The sequence below is a fragment of the Urocitellus parryii genome, chromosome 6 (genome assembly GCF_045843805.1).
Source record: "Urocitellus parryii isolate mUroPar1 chromosome 6, mUroPar1.hap1, whole genome shotgun sequence".
Lineage (NCBI taxonomy): Eukaryota > Metazoa > Chordata > Mammalia > Rodentia > Sciuridae > Urocitellus > Urocitellus parryii.
This window is the reverse complement of record NC_135536.1, coordinates 14,303,200-14,317,848: the sequence shown is the minus strand read 5'-3', so window position 1 is coordinate 14,317,848 and position 14,649 is coordinate 14,303,200. Positions and strand designations below refer to the sequence as shown.

At 37.3% G+C, this 14,649-nt stretch overlaps 1 protein-coding gene across 1 annotated transcript in view; it reads right to left on the bottom strand.

The window, feature by feature from the left end:
* Positions 1–14,649, bottom strand: part of Rps6ka5 (ribosomal protein S6 kinase A5) — a 174,146-nt gene that overhangs the window by 55,279 nt on the left and 104,218 nt on the right. The window contains exon 4 of the mRNA XM_026394225.2: positions 1,975–2,090. Coding sequence (XP_026250010.1) covers positions 1,975–2,090 — 116 coding nt within the window. The remainder of the gene's footprint in view (positions 1–1,974; positions 2,091–14,649) is intronic.

Here is a 14,649-nt window from a genome sequence, read left to right as displayed (position 1 = left end):
TTAAGCATTATTCACATCTAACAACAGTAGTATGTTTTTTTTTTTTTTTAGCAACTTCTTTGGAAGAGAGTTTTAGGAACAAATAATTTACTATCTTTTTTATTTCATCACTTTCAAGTAAACTCCCATTTTTGTCTCTTTCCAAGAAATCCAGTGTTAGTATCTATATTAAAATTAATTAGGGGCTGGGGTTGTGGCTCAGTGGTAGAGCGCTTTCTTAGCACACGTGAGGCACTGGGTTCAAACCTCAAAAATGAAATAAAGACATTATGTCCACCTACAACTAAAAAATAAATATTAAAAATATTAATACTGTTGGCTTTGTGTTATATGAGTTTTCTTAAAATATTAAGATAAAGATAAAATGAGCTGAGTTCTGATTTACTATATTACTTCATCCCATGTCAACTCTATTTAGATTCAATATTCATTATGTTTCTATTTCCATGTTTCTTGCCACTGTTAAATAGTAAAATGAATGTTTGTGGATTTTCCTTTTAATAAACAGAATGAATAGAATTAAAGTTCTGCATAAATTAAAAACTGAATTTCCTATCTTATTCATTGGGGCTTGGTGCTATGTTTATGCTGGTTTTTATAATAAATCTGCCATCACTTTTACATTATTAAATATGACATTTAAAAAATAAATCTCAAAGATCTTTGAAGCCTATTCCTGGATTTGATTTGTTTCTTATGCAAAAATGTGTTAACTACTTTAAATCACACACAAAAAAATAAGCATGAAGCTTGTCACCATACTGAAAATCCTACCAAAGAAAGCGTCAATGTCTGTCTGCAACCTCAGTGGACCCCACTTCCCTGCTCTGCAGGCCTCCCCCTGCCAGTTCCCCCATGTGTTCCCCACTCTTCTCATGATTCCTGCCTGGACTGCCTTCTTCCACCTGTCCGGTCTCGGTTCTCTTCTGGCCTGGGTGCTCCCTTCCTTGACCCTAGGCCTTCCAGAATCTCTTCTCTCAGCCTCTCCTCTATCCACCGCCTCTGTCTTGCTGCTTGGATCTGCCAATCCCTTTAAACTTCCTCCTCCTCCTCGCCTTTTCCCTTCTGTTCTCTCTTCCTTCCACGCTCTATGATCAGTACTTCAGTCTCTGCTCATCCTATGCTAGGGCAGGGCTTGAATATGACAAGACAAAGAAAAGCAGCTTCATGATGTACCTGTACTGCCATAATTCAGTGGCTCGAGTCACACTGTGTCCTGGGGTCTCCACAGCCTCAGGAAAAATTACTTCCTAGACCTGAGGAAAAACACACAAGCCCCGGCTACATAATGACTATTTGCTTCTACAATAATGCTTCCTCATTATCAAAAAAAAAATTAAGTCAAAACTTCATGGATCAAGATGAATGGCATCTGTAGTAACATATAAAAAGTTCAAGTTGATTTGTGTACGTTCAAACATGGTCATGGACACAAATTCCATTTAAAGGATTTAGTAACAGTTCATGCTACATGTAGGCAATGGAGGAGGAGAGCAGGGCAGGGCAGGAGAGTGGGTGTCAGGGACAAAACAAATGGAAAAGAAAGCAGCATGAAGGGGGCAAGAGCTATTCTCCAACCCCCGCAGGAAATACACCCTGACAGGGACAGCAGAGATGTGATGGAGGAAGTCACAACTGAGGGAGTACAGATTATGACTTGTGGCTTCATTTTATAGGTCATTTTAAGAATTAAAAGCATTTTTCTAATGATACTTGTAATAAATAAAACATTAAGGTTTTATTCATGGGGAAAGTAAAGAAATCGTTCAGGTTCTTCCTTCCTGATCTGACTCCCAGCAACTACGATAGCAAAGGAGGTTTTTTTTTAAAAAAGGGAACTATGAGAAAAGTGGTAACATTCTGGAAGTACGCTCTCAACAACCTCCATGACAGTGACATGTGTAAACACTAGCTGCATCAGGACTTCAATCAATAGGTTGTTCAAGGGGAAGCTCCGGAGATGAAGCATCTTACCTTATGCAGATGTTCGAGGGCAAGTACAATCTCTCCAACATAGATCTGCACCTCATGCTCTGTGAAACGCTCTCTTTGAGAAAGATGAGTAAAAAGTTCTCCACCATTTATATAATCTAAAAATGAAATATATTTTTTCTTTCTTTCACTTGTATTCATAAATGAAAGGAAGTATTTCCTTTTAATTACTCCGGATTAACCATAAGGCATTGATTTTAATAGACTGGTTTTTGTAAAACTCTTAAGTGTATAGTATACTGTTTTATTTAGAATTTATTACTAAATTCATATAGTAATACAATTTCATAAAATAATGATAACTCAAATCAACTTGAAAAAAGCAATGCCATTAAAACTATTACATAAAATCATACATATTTCAATACGTTTCCCAAATACAGCATATCAGAAACCTATTCCATCACTGTACAATGGATATATAACTTACTATGAAGTGCCAAACACCAGCCCTACGGCAACCAAAGCAAAAAACAAAACACAAAATCCTAGCTTGTCAGCTGTGATAGTTGCCAGCCAGCTGTGCACAGATTCTTACTTTCCAGAATTGCCAATGCACACTTTCAAAATGTGTATTAGGCAGAAGGTAGCCTTCCTATTGCTCCTTTGAGCCCCATAGTCAAAGTAACATAATGTGGCTGAATCAAAGCACCCAGAACCAGAAGATTCCATTTCCCTTTCAGTTTGCCCTACTCATCCCAAGGGGAATAATAAAAGAAAAATGGTTACATTAAGAAATTAATAAGGGGACTAATTAAAAAAACTATGTTGGTAATTGGTTGTAATAAGACATTTGTTGAAAAACTGATAAATAAATGTTTTTTTTATTTTAGGTAATAACGATGGGTTAATGTTAGAAATAATTCAAAATCATACAGGATAAAAAACCTTCTGCAAAAAATTTTAAACTACAGTTTCATTAGAGACTAACTATTGCTACATTAACATACATTTGTGTGTGAGAAACAACATTTAGAAAAGTCACTAATTAGCTTAAGCATTTCTCCTGAAAAATCTGAAAAGCTTGTATCCCAGTATATTCACTATCAAGTTTACAACAATTTGATAAAAGACAAAGCAAATTCTTCATAAACTCATATTTCTGAAAATCTTATCCATTCCAGAAAGCAGATGCAATAGAATTACAGAATGCTAACTGCTAATTGTTTTGCAATACTTTTTCAAAGCCCATGTCAGCATTTTCCATCTAAGGTGTCTGTATTTTGCCAAGGGGTTTTAATTATATCTGAACACAAAGCTAATTAATAAAAAGGTGTAAAAGAACATAACATTCCTGTAAACTAACAATGAATTTTGCTTCCTTTTAAGTACTTATTTACTTAAACCTGATACTGGTGTCGATGCATAAATGGTTTTCCTCCTCAGTCATGGCACCCATCTACCCACTACCAAACTCCAATGTTCAATCATTTTATCTTTTAGGGCCACTCCAGCAGAGTTGATCACTTCTTCATAAGTTATCATCATACTTATTAAAGACTTTCACCACGTAATTATCTTGCTGGGACACAGAAAGTGCTTTCTATTCCATTTACTGGGGAAACTGAGAAAAAGTAACCATAAATGGAAACAGACCGATAGATAGCATCATCAAGTACCGGACTTCTTACCTTTGGAGGATTAACCTTGGAGCCCAAAATAAAATCCTGTGGTAAGTAATGCTGTTTTCTAGGTATGTGATATTTACTTTTACAAGCTGTTAGCAAACTCTACTCAGGGGTCCAGGCTGTAACAGTGGTGAAGTGGATGCCAAGGCTGCCAAAGAGGTGTAACAGCAGAAGCTATGGTACCTGGAGGGTCATCAGGGGTAAGTGCTATAATTAATGGCAGAAATGTGAGAAGCTAGTGGGAACCTCTTTAAGGTAAGCAATTGGTACTGTCTTCATAATTCTGTGGTATATCTCATTATGGTTTTAATTTGCCACTTTCCTGAATAAAAAGATTACTTAGCATTTTTATATGCCTTATTGAACATTTCCATATCTTCTGTTGTGAAGTGCCTGTTTTGTTTGTTTGTTTGTTGGGGTGTGTGTATATGTGTGTGTGTATTTGTGTATGCATGTTTGCATGCATGCTTCTGTGCCTATTTTGTTTTTCTTTTCTCTTTGAGATATAGTTCACATACCGTGAAATTCACCCACTTTAACTGTAAAACTCCATGGTGTTTAATTTATTGAGTCGTGCTACCGTCACCATAATCAATGGTAGAACATTTTTATCACCCACAGAAACTTCAATTCATCTATGTCTTCTTTACCTGTTTGTGATTTTGGTTTTATGTCTAAGAAATCATTGTCAAAACCAATGTCACAAAAAATTCCTGCAATGTTTTCTTCTAAGAATTTTATAGTTTTAGCTTTAGTCTTTGATCATTTGGAGTTAACTTGTTTATGTTGGGAGGTCTGGGTCTAATTTTCCATTTGCAAGAAGCTTTCCAGTTGTTCCAGCATCATTAATTGAAAAGACTGCTCTTTCCCCATTGTCACTCTTGATGAAAAATCAATTAACTGTCAAAATTCAATTTTTGTATGTTGTTCTTATGTATTCTGCAATGTAAGTTTTCTTCCTTCCCTTTTGTGACTTCTTCTAGCCTACAATGTCAAATGAAGTGGTAAAAGTGAATATTCTATCTTTGTTCCTGATTTTAGGAGGGAAGCATTTGGTTTCTCATCATTAAGCATTAAGCTGTGGATTTTTCATGGATGCCTTTACCAGATTGAGGAAGTTCACTTCTATTCATACTTTGTTGAGTGTTTTTTATCATGAAGGAATGTTGAATTTTGTCAAGTGTTTTTTCTATGCCTACTGAGAGAATTATATGGTTTTGTTCTTTATTCTACTAATACGTATATTAAACTGATTGATTTTTGTTTATTAAACCAACCTTGCATTCCTGGGATAAATTTCACTTGGCCATGATATATCATCTTTATTATACAAGTTGTAAGACTCAGTTTGACATAATTTTGTTGAGGATTTTTCCATTTATATTCTTAAGAGATTTTGGTGTGAAGTTTTATTTTGTCTGGTTTGGGTATTGAGGTAATACTGTCTTCATAGGACAACCTGGGAAGTGTTCTCTCCTTTTCTATTTTTTTGGAAGAGTTTGTGAAGAACTGGTATTGTTCTTTAAATGTTGGGTAACATTCACCAGTGAAGCTGTTTGGGCCCTGGCTTTTTTCTTTATATATATATATATATATATATATATATATATATATATATATATATATAATTGGACACAATACCTTTATTTTATTTTTTATTTTTATGTGGTACTGAGAATCGAACCCAAAACCCCGCAAATGCAAGTACAGGTGAGCGCAGTACCGCTAAGCCACAACTCCAGCCCCCCTGGCTTTTCTTTGTATGTAGTTTTTATTATAAGTAGTAGTAGTAGTAGTGGATTAGTAGTAGCGTAGTAGTAATAGTAATGATAATAATAGCAGTTCAACATCTTGTCATAGGCCTATTCAGAATTTATATTTATTCTTGAGTTCAAGTAGTTCATACCCTTATAGGAATTTCCTTATATCACATAATTTATCTAACATGAAATGCCACTGGGCTGGGGCTGGGGCTGGGGCTCAGCTGTAACGCACTTGCCTGGCATGTGTGAAGCACTGGGCTTGGTTCTCAGCACCACATATAAATAAATACAATAAAGGTTTATCAACAATTAAACAAAAAAAGAAAAAGAAATGCCATGATAAAAACAACTTAACTGAATGTTGTTAGAGTTGTTCATGGTATTCTCTTACAATCCTTTTTAATTCTATAAGGTCAGCAGGAATGTCCCTTCTTTCAAGATTTTACCAACTTGAACCTTATTTTCTTGGTCAGTCTGGCTAAAGGTTTGTGAATTTGCTGATCTCCCTGAAGAAATCACCTTTTGGTTTCACTGATTTTCTCTATTGTTTCACAGTCTTTGACTTATTTTCTCCTAATTTTTATCATTTCCCTCCTTCTGTTTGATGTGGGCTTAGTTTGCTCTTCTTTTTGTAGGTGTTTTAAAGTAAAATATTGGTTTACTGATTTGGGATCTTTCTTTTTAAAAATTGAGGCAACTATAGATATAAATTTCCCAATAAGCACTTCTTTAACAGCATCCCAAAAGTTTGGGTATTTACTGTCTTCATTTTCTCTCATCAAAATATTTTATGATTTACTTCTTCTTTGGTATGTTGCTTATTTAGGGGTATGCTGTTTAAGTTGCACATAATTGTGGATATCCCAAATTTCCTTTTGTTATTTATTTCTAATCCTATTATGTTTGGTCAGAGAATGTACTCTTTATGATTTTAGTCTTCTTGCATTTATTGACTTTTTAAAATGGTCTGGCATATGTCCCATCTTAGAGAACATCCCATGTGCACTTGAGAACAATATTTATTCTGCTGTTGTTGTTTACCAAGTTCTATAGATGTCTGTTATGTCTAGGTGGTTTTAGTATTGATCAACTCTTCTCTTTCCTTGTTGACCTTTCTCCTAATTGTACTTAAACATTATTGAAAATGGGATATTATTGTTAAATTATCCATTTCTTTCTCCATTCCTTTCATATTTTGGGGTTTATGTTGTTAGGTTAGCATACATTTACAATCTTCCTGATTTGTCCTTTTATCATTATAAAATGTCTCCTTTTAATGTATAATGGCATTTTTAAAAATATCTGTTAAGTCTGATGTTTCTTGTAGTTGCTGTTTAAAGATTTACGTTTTGCCATCCTTTTCCCTCTAAATAATTTGGGTATTTGAATCTATAGTTTGTCTCCTGTAAATAGTACACAGTTTAATCTTATTCTCCCCAGTCTGACAATTTGACTTTTGATTAGAATAGTTAGCCATTCACATTTTATGTTACTATTAATCCAATAGCTGATTTTATGTCTACCATTTTATTTTTTTTTTGTTTTTTATATATCTTTTTGTACCTCTATTCTTCCTTTCTTCCCTTTTTAAACTTTGGTGACTATTTTCTAATGTAACATTTTAATTCAAGTAGCGAATTTTCTTTTTTTAATTCATTTTTGTAGTTGTAGATGAACAGCATGTCTTTATTTTGTTTATTTTTATGTGATGCTAAGGCTCGAACCTAGTGCCTCACCCATGCTAGGCAAGATCTCTGCCACTGAGCTATAGCCCCTGCCCTCATATAGTGAATTTTCACTTCATTTTCTTGAGTTATTTTTTAGCGGTTGCTCTATAGCTTACTATATAATATTAACTTAGAAACAGTATAACATTTATACTAACTTAATTCCAATAATATATGGGAAATTACTCCTATGTAGCTCTACTCTCTTCCTCCTTTTTGATCTATTAATGTTAGACACAGTACAGCTACAGTTGGTCTTCTTATCTGTGGATTCCATATCCATAGGTTTAACCAATTGCAAACTGAAAATATTCAGAAAAAAGTCTACATTGAATATGAATGATTTTATTTTTGTCACCATTCCCTAAACAATACAGCGTAACAATTATTTTCCTAGCATTTGCCATGTACAATCTAGAGACCATTAAAAGTATATAGTAGGGTGTGCATAGTTTACATGCATATAGTGTAAGAGGCTGCTCTTCTGCATGTTGTCCTTGGCAAATTACTTTTTCCTCCTTCCTTTGCTTTTCTGCAAGATTGTTGCCCTCCCCATTCCTTTTGTTATGTCCCTCTCTTTTGCCCTGCATTCTAAACTCCAGGATGTTAACTGCTAAATAATCTACAACCAAGAACCAAGAACATCTGGTGACCTTGGCGATGCCTCTCTGCGCCTTGAGTTTAGTGCATCAACTAACACAAACCATATCAACTGCTGTGAAGTTTAACTTGCAGAAAATCTCAAGAGTTAGCCTTCTGTGTCTGTGGCTTCCACATCCACTAATTCAACCAACAGCATATTGAAAATAGTAAGCAAAAATGTACTTATTTGTAAATTACAGGAACTACCCCAGGAGGTTGAGGTCAAGGTAGGTTTCTGTGTTCCAGTCAGAAAAAAAGAAAAAAGGAGACACAAGCTATAAATGATGAATACCCCACTCAGCACACAGCCTTCCTACCCACTGTCTCAATATATCTTCTCCCCCTTCCCATAAAAGCCCCTTTGCCTCTGAGTTCCCCAAGGTGAAGCTTTGAGGTTGACAGCGCCTCCATCTTCCAAGATGCTGGTCTTTGAATAAACCTGATTCTTTCAACTCCTCTCCCACATACTGACCTTTAAATGGTGAGCAGCTGGGACCTTAATCCAGTAGCCAAATCACACCGTTTTATACAGGGATGTGGACATTTTTTTGTTCTGGTCTGTGAAGGTAATAGAATTAACAACCCATGGATACCAAGGGTGCATATGTTGAAAGCCCGGTCATACTGCTATCATTATTACTTTACATAATTTTGTCTGTCAAAGAAGTTGAAAAAAGAGAGCAAGTACATATTTATAGTTTGCTATATGGGTCTTCCTAGTTACCATTTTGATTCTCCTCTCTTTGGGGGAGATTCAGTTATGATCTGATTTAAACTTTCTACCCCAGCCTGTTTTTATTATTTTTTCCATATTTAATAACTTCGGCTATTTTGGTGAAGTCTATTTTATCTGCGGTGTGCCTCCAATACTGCTCCTCAGAAAGCAGAGTCCTGGGCTTTCCCTCTCTTTTCTGACTGGTGAGGCCTTCTGCCTCTGCCACACCACAGCCAGCTACTAGGCCCCACAGACTGCTGGCTGACTGCTCTGCTGTTTCCAATAACATTCGGAGGCATAAATTACTCCACACTCTGATCCTATAAATTCAGGGCCCTTTACAAGAAAAGTCGGAGGCCAGTGCTCGAGGTTTGTTCTGACCCTCGGAGGGCTCTCCCTAGGTGTCCACTTCTAACAACCTACCTTGTGCTTTAATAGAGCTACGCGTCCTCTCAGTTGCTCTCCCGCCAGAATCTTTTTTTCCCCCCAAAAGTACTTTTAGGTTTGGATTTTCCAGAAACTCTATTTTATATAGTTAGTTCTTTTGGCGAGAGCTTCAGATCTCTGTTCTTCTGAACTGCTGTTCCCCTTATGGATTAAAAAAAAAAAAAAAAAATCTACAAGCCACCGCTCTGGAGTTAAGAGTGAGGACCGAGGCCCACTTCTTTTGGAGTGACAGTTCTGTTTTATTAGAGACTACTGGGTGAGGACAGTTGCTTTTGGCCATCTCTACCAGCCTGCCCCACCACCATGGAGCCCCCATCCTGCAAGTGGAGTGGGCAGGGATGGGGAGCGCTCCACCACCTCAGCTCACCAAGCCATAGACAGAGAGCCTGCCCTGGGGTCGGGATGGGGGAGGGAGAGGCTCCCCCAACCTCCCAGCCTCACTTATCAGAAAGGTAGGCAGTGTGACTCTTGGTGGGTAAGAAATGCTGGTGGCCTGTCTCTTCTGGGAGATCCTGGATCCTGGACAGGGACCTGTGGGAAGGAGTCCCACTTCAGGCCACGGCACTTCATGCCTCAAGTGCCATCTACTGGATGCTCTTACTCAAATTTAGAGTTTATTAGATTTTTTAATAAATGTTTCTTTTTTGGCTGTATTCCTACCCTTACACTTCTAGAAACACTTAATGGTTGGCTGTTCCAACAGCTTTTATTAGTTGAGGTTGTTTCCTGCAGAGGTGTCTACAGAGCTCTCCATGCTGCCAATCTAGGAGTACAACCTCTGGTTTTCCTTTTTTCATTATTAATTTGAAGACATTCTTATATATTTTAAATACAAATCCTTTGTTGGGTATGTAAATGGCAAATATTATCTCTGACTCTGTGAATTACATTTTAATTTTCTTAAACATTTCTCTTGATGAGCAGAAATTGTTTAATTTTGATTAAAATTAATCCCTGACCCGTTAGTGTTTTGAGGAATTTCTGCTTATCCCAAAGTCAAAGATTTCCCCTGATTTATTCTAAAAGCTTTATACTGTTAGCCTGTATATATAAGGTCTTTCCATTTCAAATTATTTTTTGTGTTCAGAGTACAGTAAGGGCTGGGATTCACTTTTTTTCCATACTACCCAGTTGTTTACGTATTTAGTTGTTCCAGAACAATCTAATGAAGAAATTTGTTTCACCTCTGAAATTGCTTTGGCCTATATGCCAAAAACCAACTGATCACATAAATGTGAGGCTTTACCTAGAGTTTCTGTTATACTCTATTGATCCATGTCATACCATACTGTACTACTGTCTTGATTTGTGCAACGTGTAGTAGGTTTTGAAATCAGATTGTTTAAGTCTTCCCCATTCCATCATCTTTATTGTTTTACTGTAGAGTCAGCTCTTCAATCTCTATATTTAAAAAAGAGTACTTGGATTTTGATTTGGACAATTTTACTTTTATAGTTCCTTAGGGGGAGAACTGACTGCTTTAGGCAGCTTTCTGTTACTGGAACAAATCTCTGAAATAACTGACTTATAAGGAGTAAAGGTTTATTTTGGCCCATGGTCATTTGACCCTGTTGCCCTTGGGCCTACAGTGAGGCAGCATATCATGGCAGGGGACATGCAATGGAGCAAGCTGTTCACTTAATGGTGTCAGAAAGTGAAAGAGAAGAAGAGGGGATGGTGGTGGAATGTGGTAAGGGGTCCCAATATCCCACTTTAAGCACACGCCCTGGTGACCTAAAACCTTCCCTAGGTCTCACTTCTTATTTTTACCACCTTCAGCTTTAATAACTAATATGAATATCATATTATTTATTATCCATAAGCTGAGAACTAATTCTTTAACCCACAGGCTTTGGAGATATTTAAGAACCACACCATAGCACTAACACTTTAACAATATTGAGTTTTGTCAACCACGAATATAGTGTCTTTCTCCAATAAGCTGGTTTTCTTTAATTTCTCTCAGTAATGCATTCTAATATACAGAGTAAATTTATTCCTAAGTATTCTATGTTTTTTTAAAAAGTATACTGTAAAGAATACTTTAAAAGTTGACTTTCTAGTTATCTGATGTTAGATCAAAATATGATTGCACCTTTTTGGTTTTTATTTTGAAACAATTGTAAGTTTACAGAAAAACTGTAAGTATAGTACATAGAACTTTTTTCATAAACCATTTAAGTCACCAGTAGACAACCCATCATTCATATACACCTACAGTTGCATTTCAAACCACAATACAATCATTACAAAGTAAGAAATGAACATGAAAATAGCATTATCATCTGGGGCTGGGGTTGAGGCTCAGTGGTAGAGTGCCTGCCTAGCATGTATGAGGTGCTGGGTTCAATCTTTCACGTCACATAAAAATATAATAATAAAATAAAATTTTTGTATCCATCTACAACTAAAAAATATTTTTTTAAATTCAGCATTATCATCTAATCCTCAGTCCTAAATTCAAGTCTCTCAAGTTGTTCACTTATTTCCTTATAGAAAATGATCCAATTCAGAACTAAATGTTAACATTAGTTGACATATTTCTTTAAATGGTGAAATTTCTCCATCTTTCCTTGACTTCCATGATCTTAACACTTTTGAAGACTTCTCACAATCTGAGTGTGTCTTCTTATGGCCACCATCGTATTCAGGTGTGCAACTCTGGGAGGAGAATTATGAAAGTGTCACCGTGACCTTGGTGCAGCACTCTCTCAGGCAGTATATGACTTCACTTCATCCTATTATCAATGATTGACTTGGGCCATTTGACAAAGGTGGTGTCTCCTTGGTTCTTCCACCATCAAGAGTACATATTTCACTTTGTGATTAAAAAGTAATTTGGGAGAGGCAGTTTGAAATTATGTAACCGTTCCAAGCCTCATCAAACATTCAATTTATTTATTTGTATCTAAATGAATTCATGGTTTCCTATTTTATTCAACTGGCTGAACTGTACTACCATCATTTATTTTTATCCTGGGTCTGTGCTTTTACTGCTAAGGCATGGCCCTGCTGTAATTCTGATAAAAATCTTTTGGTATTTGCCGAGTCCATGTACACTGGGAGGAATCTAACTCCAACCTCCATCTCCCTGGAGGTGAGGAGCTGCTGAACCTTCCAGCTGTTGCTTTGTGTGTCTACTGAGACTGTCCTTCCACACATTTATCAATTCCCTCCTTGGAGGTCCCCCTTCTCCATAATCTGCAACTACTCTGTCACCCCTTACTCCAACTTCTGACTCTTCATCCGGTAGGACTGCTACTTCAGGACTACATTTTTTACTTATTTTGCCTATTCTTGGAGAGAAATATTTTCATCTTTAGAAAGGAAGGTAATGCAGTGGTTAAGAACACAGGTCTCGACAGCGGAAAACCTAGAGGGCAGTCCCCGCTATACCCTTCACCAACGGAGGACTGAGCGAGTTACTTAATCCCTCTGAATCTAAATCCATACTTAAAGAACAGTGCATCTTCCTAGGGTTTGTTCATCCCATTCAACAGCCATCTTGAGTCCTTATTAAATAAGTCACTCTTCGAGGCACCATGCGCACAGCAGTGAACAAAACAGGCAAAAATCTCACTAGTGAAGCTATTGGGAGAAGACAGAATCATAAAACCCCGACAGCATTGGAAAGTCATGATTACTATGGAAAAACAACCCAAATAGAAGTGGGTAGAGAACACCAGGGTGAAGATGAGGATGGATTCTAAATGAGAGTGGTCACTACAGGTCGCACCAAGGTGACTTCTGAGCAAATACGTTAGGTAAACACAGGAGCTAAGCAGATATTTTGGGGAAGAAGGTTCCAGGCAGAAGTTAACAACTAGTACAGAGACCTGAGGCAGGAGTAGAGTTGGTATATTCAGGGATCAGAGGGGAAGCCAGATGGCTATGACAGAACAAGGAAGGACAGCAGCAGTCAAGGTTACCGAGATAACTGAATTAGGGCCAAAGGGAGGGTTGGAAAGGGCCTGACAGGCCATTATTCGGTCTGTTCTATGTGCCATCACTGCACAACTTACTGTGGTCTATGTGAACACAGGCAATGCAACACAGAGGCCCTGGCCACTGCCAGGATTTCATTACCTACTCTGAAATGGAAACCTGGAGAGGAGGCTGATATGACATGACTCTTTTTTTAAAAAATTTTTAAACATAACTCATTTTAATCGTATCAATGGCTGCGGCTTCTGGGTTGAGAACCATAAGGGTGGAAGCAGTCACTGCAATAAGCAAGGTGAGAGAGGGCAGTGGCTAGGAGGAAGTGACAGCAGCGGTGAAGGCAAGGGCAGCCCTGCCTGAGCAACTGGAGGGGGAGCTGGTTCACCCAAGATGGGAAAGGTCTGCAAGGCATGATGGGGGTTCCCTGCTAGATATAAGGAATGCACAGTGTCTGACAAATATTAACAGCTCAAAGCACAATAGTTGTCATTGTCGTCATTATCATCATCTTGAGTTACCCATGTTAAGAGTGGTAGGACAGCTCTATAGGGACCCTCCTAGGAAGGAGGAAAGATTTCTGTGGCTAATTTCATAATATTAAGAGGAGGTTCCATGAACCAGCCTGAAAGAGATTCATGTAAATTCCTTGAAATTATGTGGAATTGTTTTGAGTACATGCAAGCATATGTGCATTCTTTTGAGAGCATTCACAGGTTTCATAAAATTCTCCAAGGATGGGCTGGGACACAGCTAAGTTAGAGCATTTGTTTAGCATGTGTGAGACCCTAGGTTCAATACCTAGAACCATATAAAAAATAACAACATTAAATTAAAAACTCTTAGTGTTTTTATTAGTGTATTATAGTTATATGTACTACTGGGGTTTGACATAATTATACATGCATAGAATATGATTGCTCCACTTCAGTTCCTAGAGCTTCCTTTTCCCTCTCCTCCTCCCTCCTGCTGTTCCCCTTCCTCTACTTTACTAGTCTTCCTTCTCTTTTATTGATAGTTCCTTTTTAACCGTGCTTTACAGATACACATAAAGGTGAACTTCACGGTGGCATAATCATATGTGTACATGCACAATTTGATCCATTTCATTCCACTGTTCTTCCCTTTTCCCACCCCACCTCCCTCCTGCCTCTATCCTCTTCCTTTACCCCACTATCTCCCTTCTAGGAATTCCCTGCTCCCACCATTTTCCTTATTTTGCTCGAGCTTCCACATATGAGAAAAAACATCCAACCTCTGACTTTCTGAGTCAGCTTATTTCGCTTAACATGATGTTCTCTAGTTCTATCCACCTATCAGAAAATGACATAATTTCATTCTTCTTCATGGTTGAATAAAATTCCACTGTGTATATACAGTGATGGGCATCTGGGATGGTTCTATAACTCGGTTGGTGTGGCTTGCACTTCAATAAACATTGATATGCCTGTGTTACTACAGTATGCTCATCTTAATTCTTTTGAATAAATACCAAAAAGTGGGATAGCTGACTCATATGGTGGTTCCGTTCCTAGTCTTTTGCAGAAACCCCATATTGTTTTCCAAAGTGGGTGTTCTAATTTGCAGTACTATCAACAATGTATGAGTATGTCCTTCCCTGACATCCTCGCCAGCATTATTATTACTGTCTGTATTCTTAATGATTGCCATTCTAATGGAGTGAGATGAAATCTCTACGTAGTTTGGATTTGCAATTCCCTGATTGCTAAGGATGTTGAACATTTTTTCATATATTTGTTGGCTATTTATTTATTTGGTATTTATTGTTTTGAGTT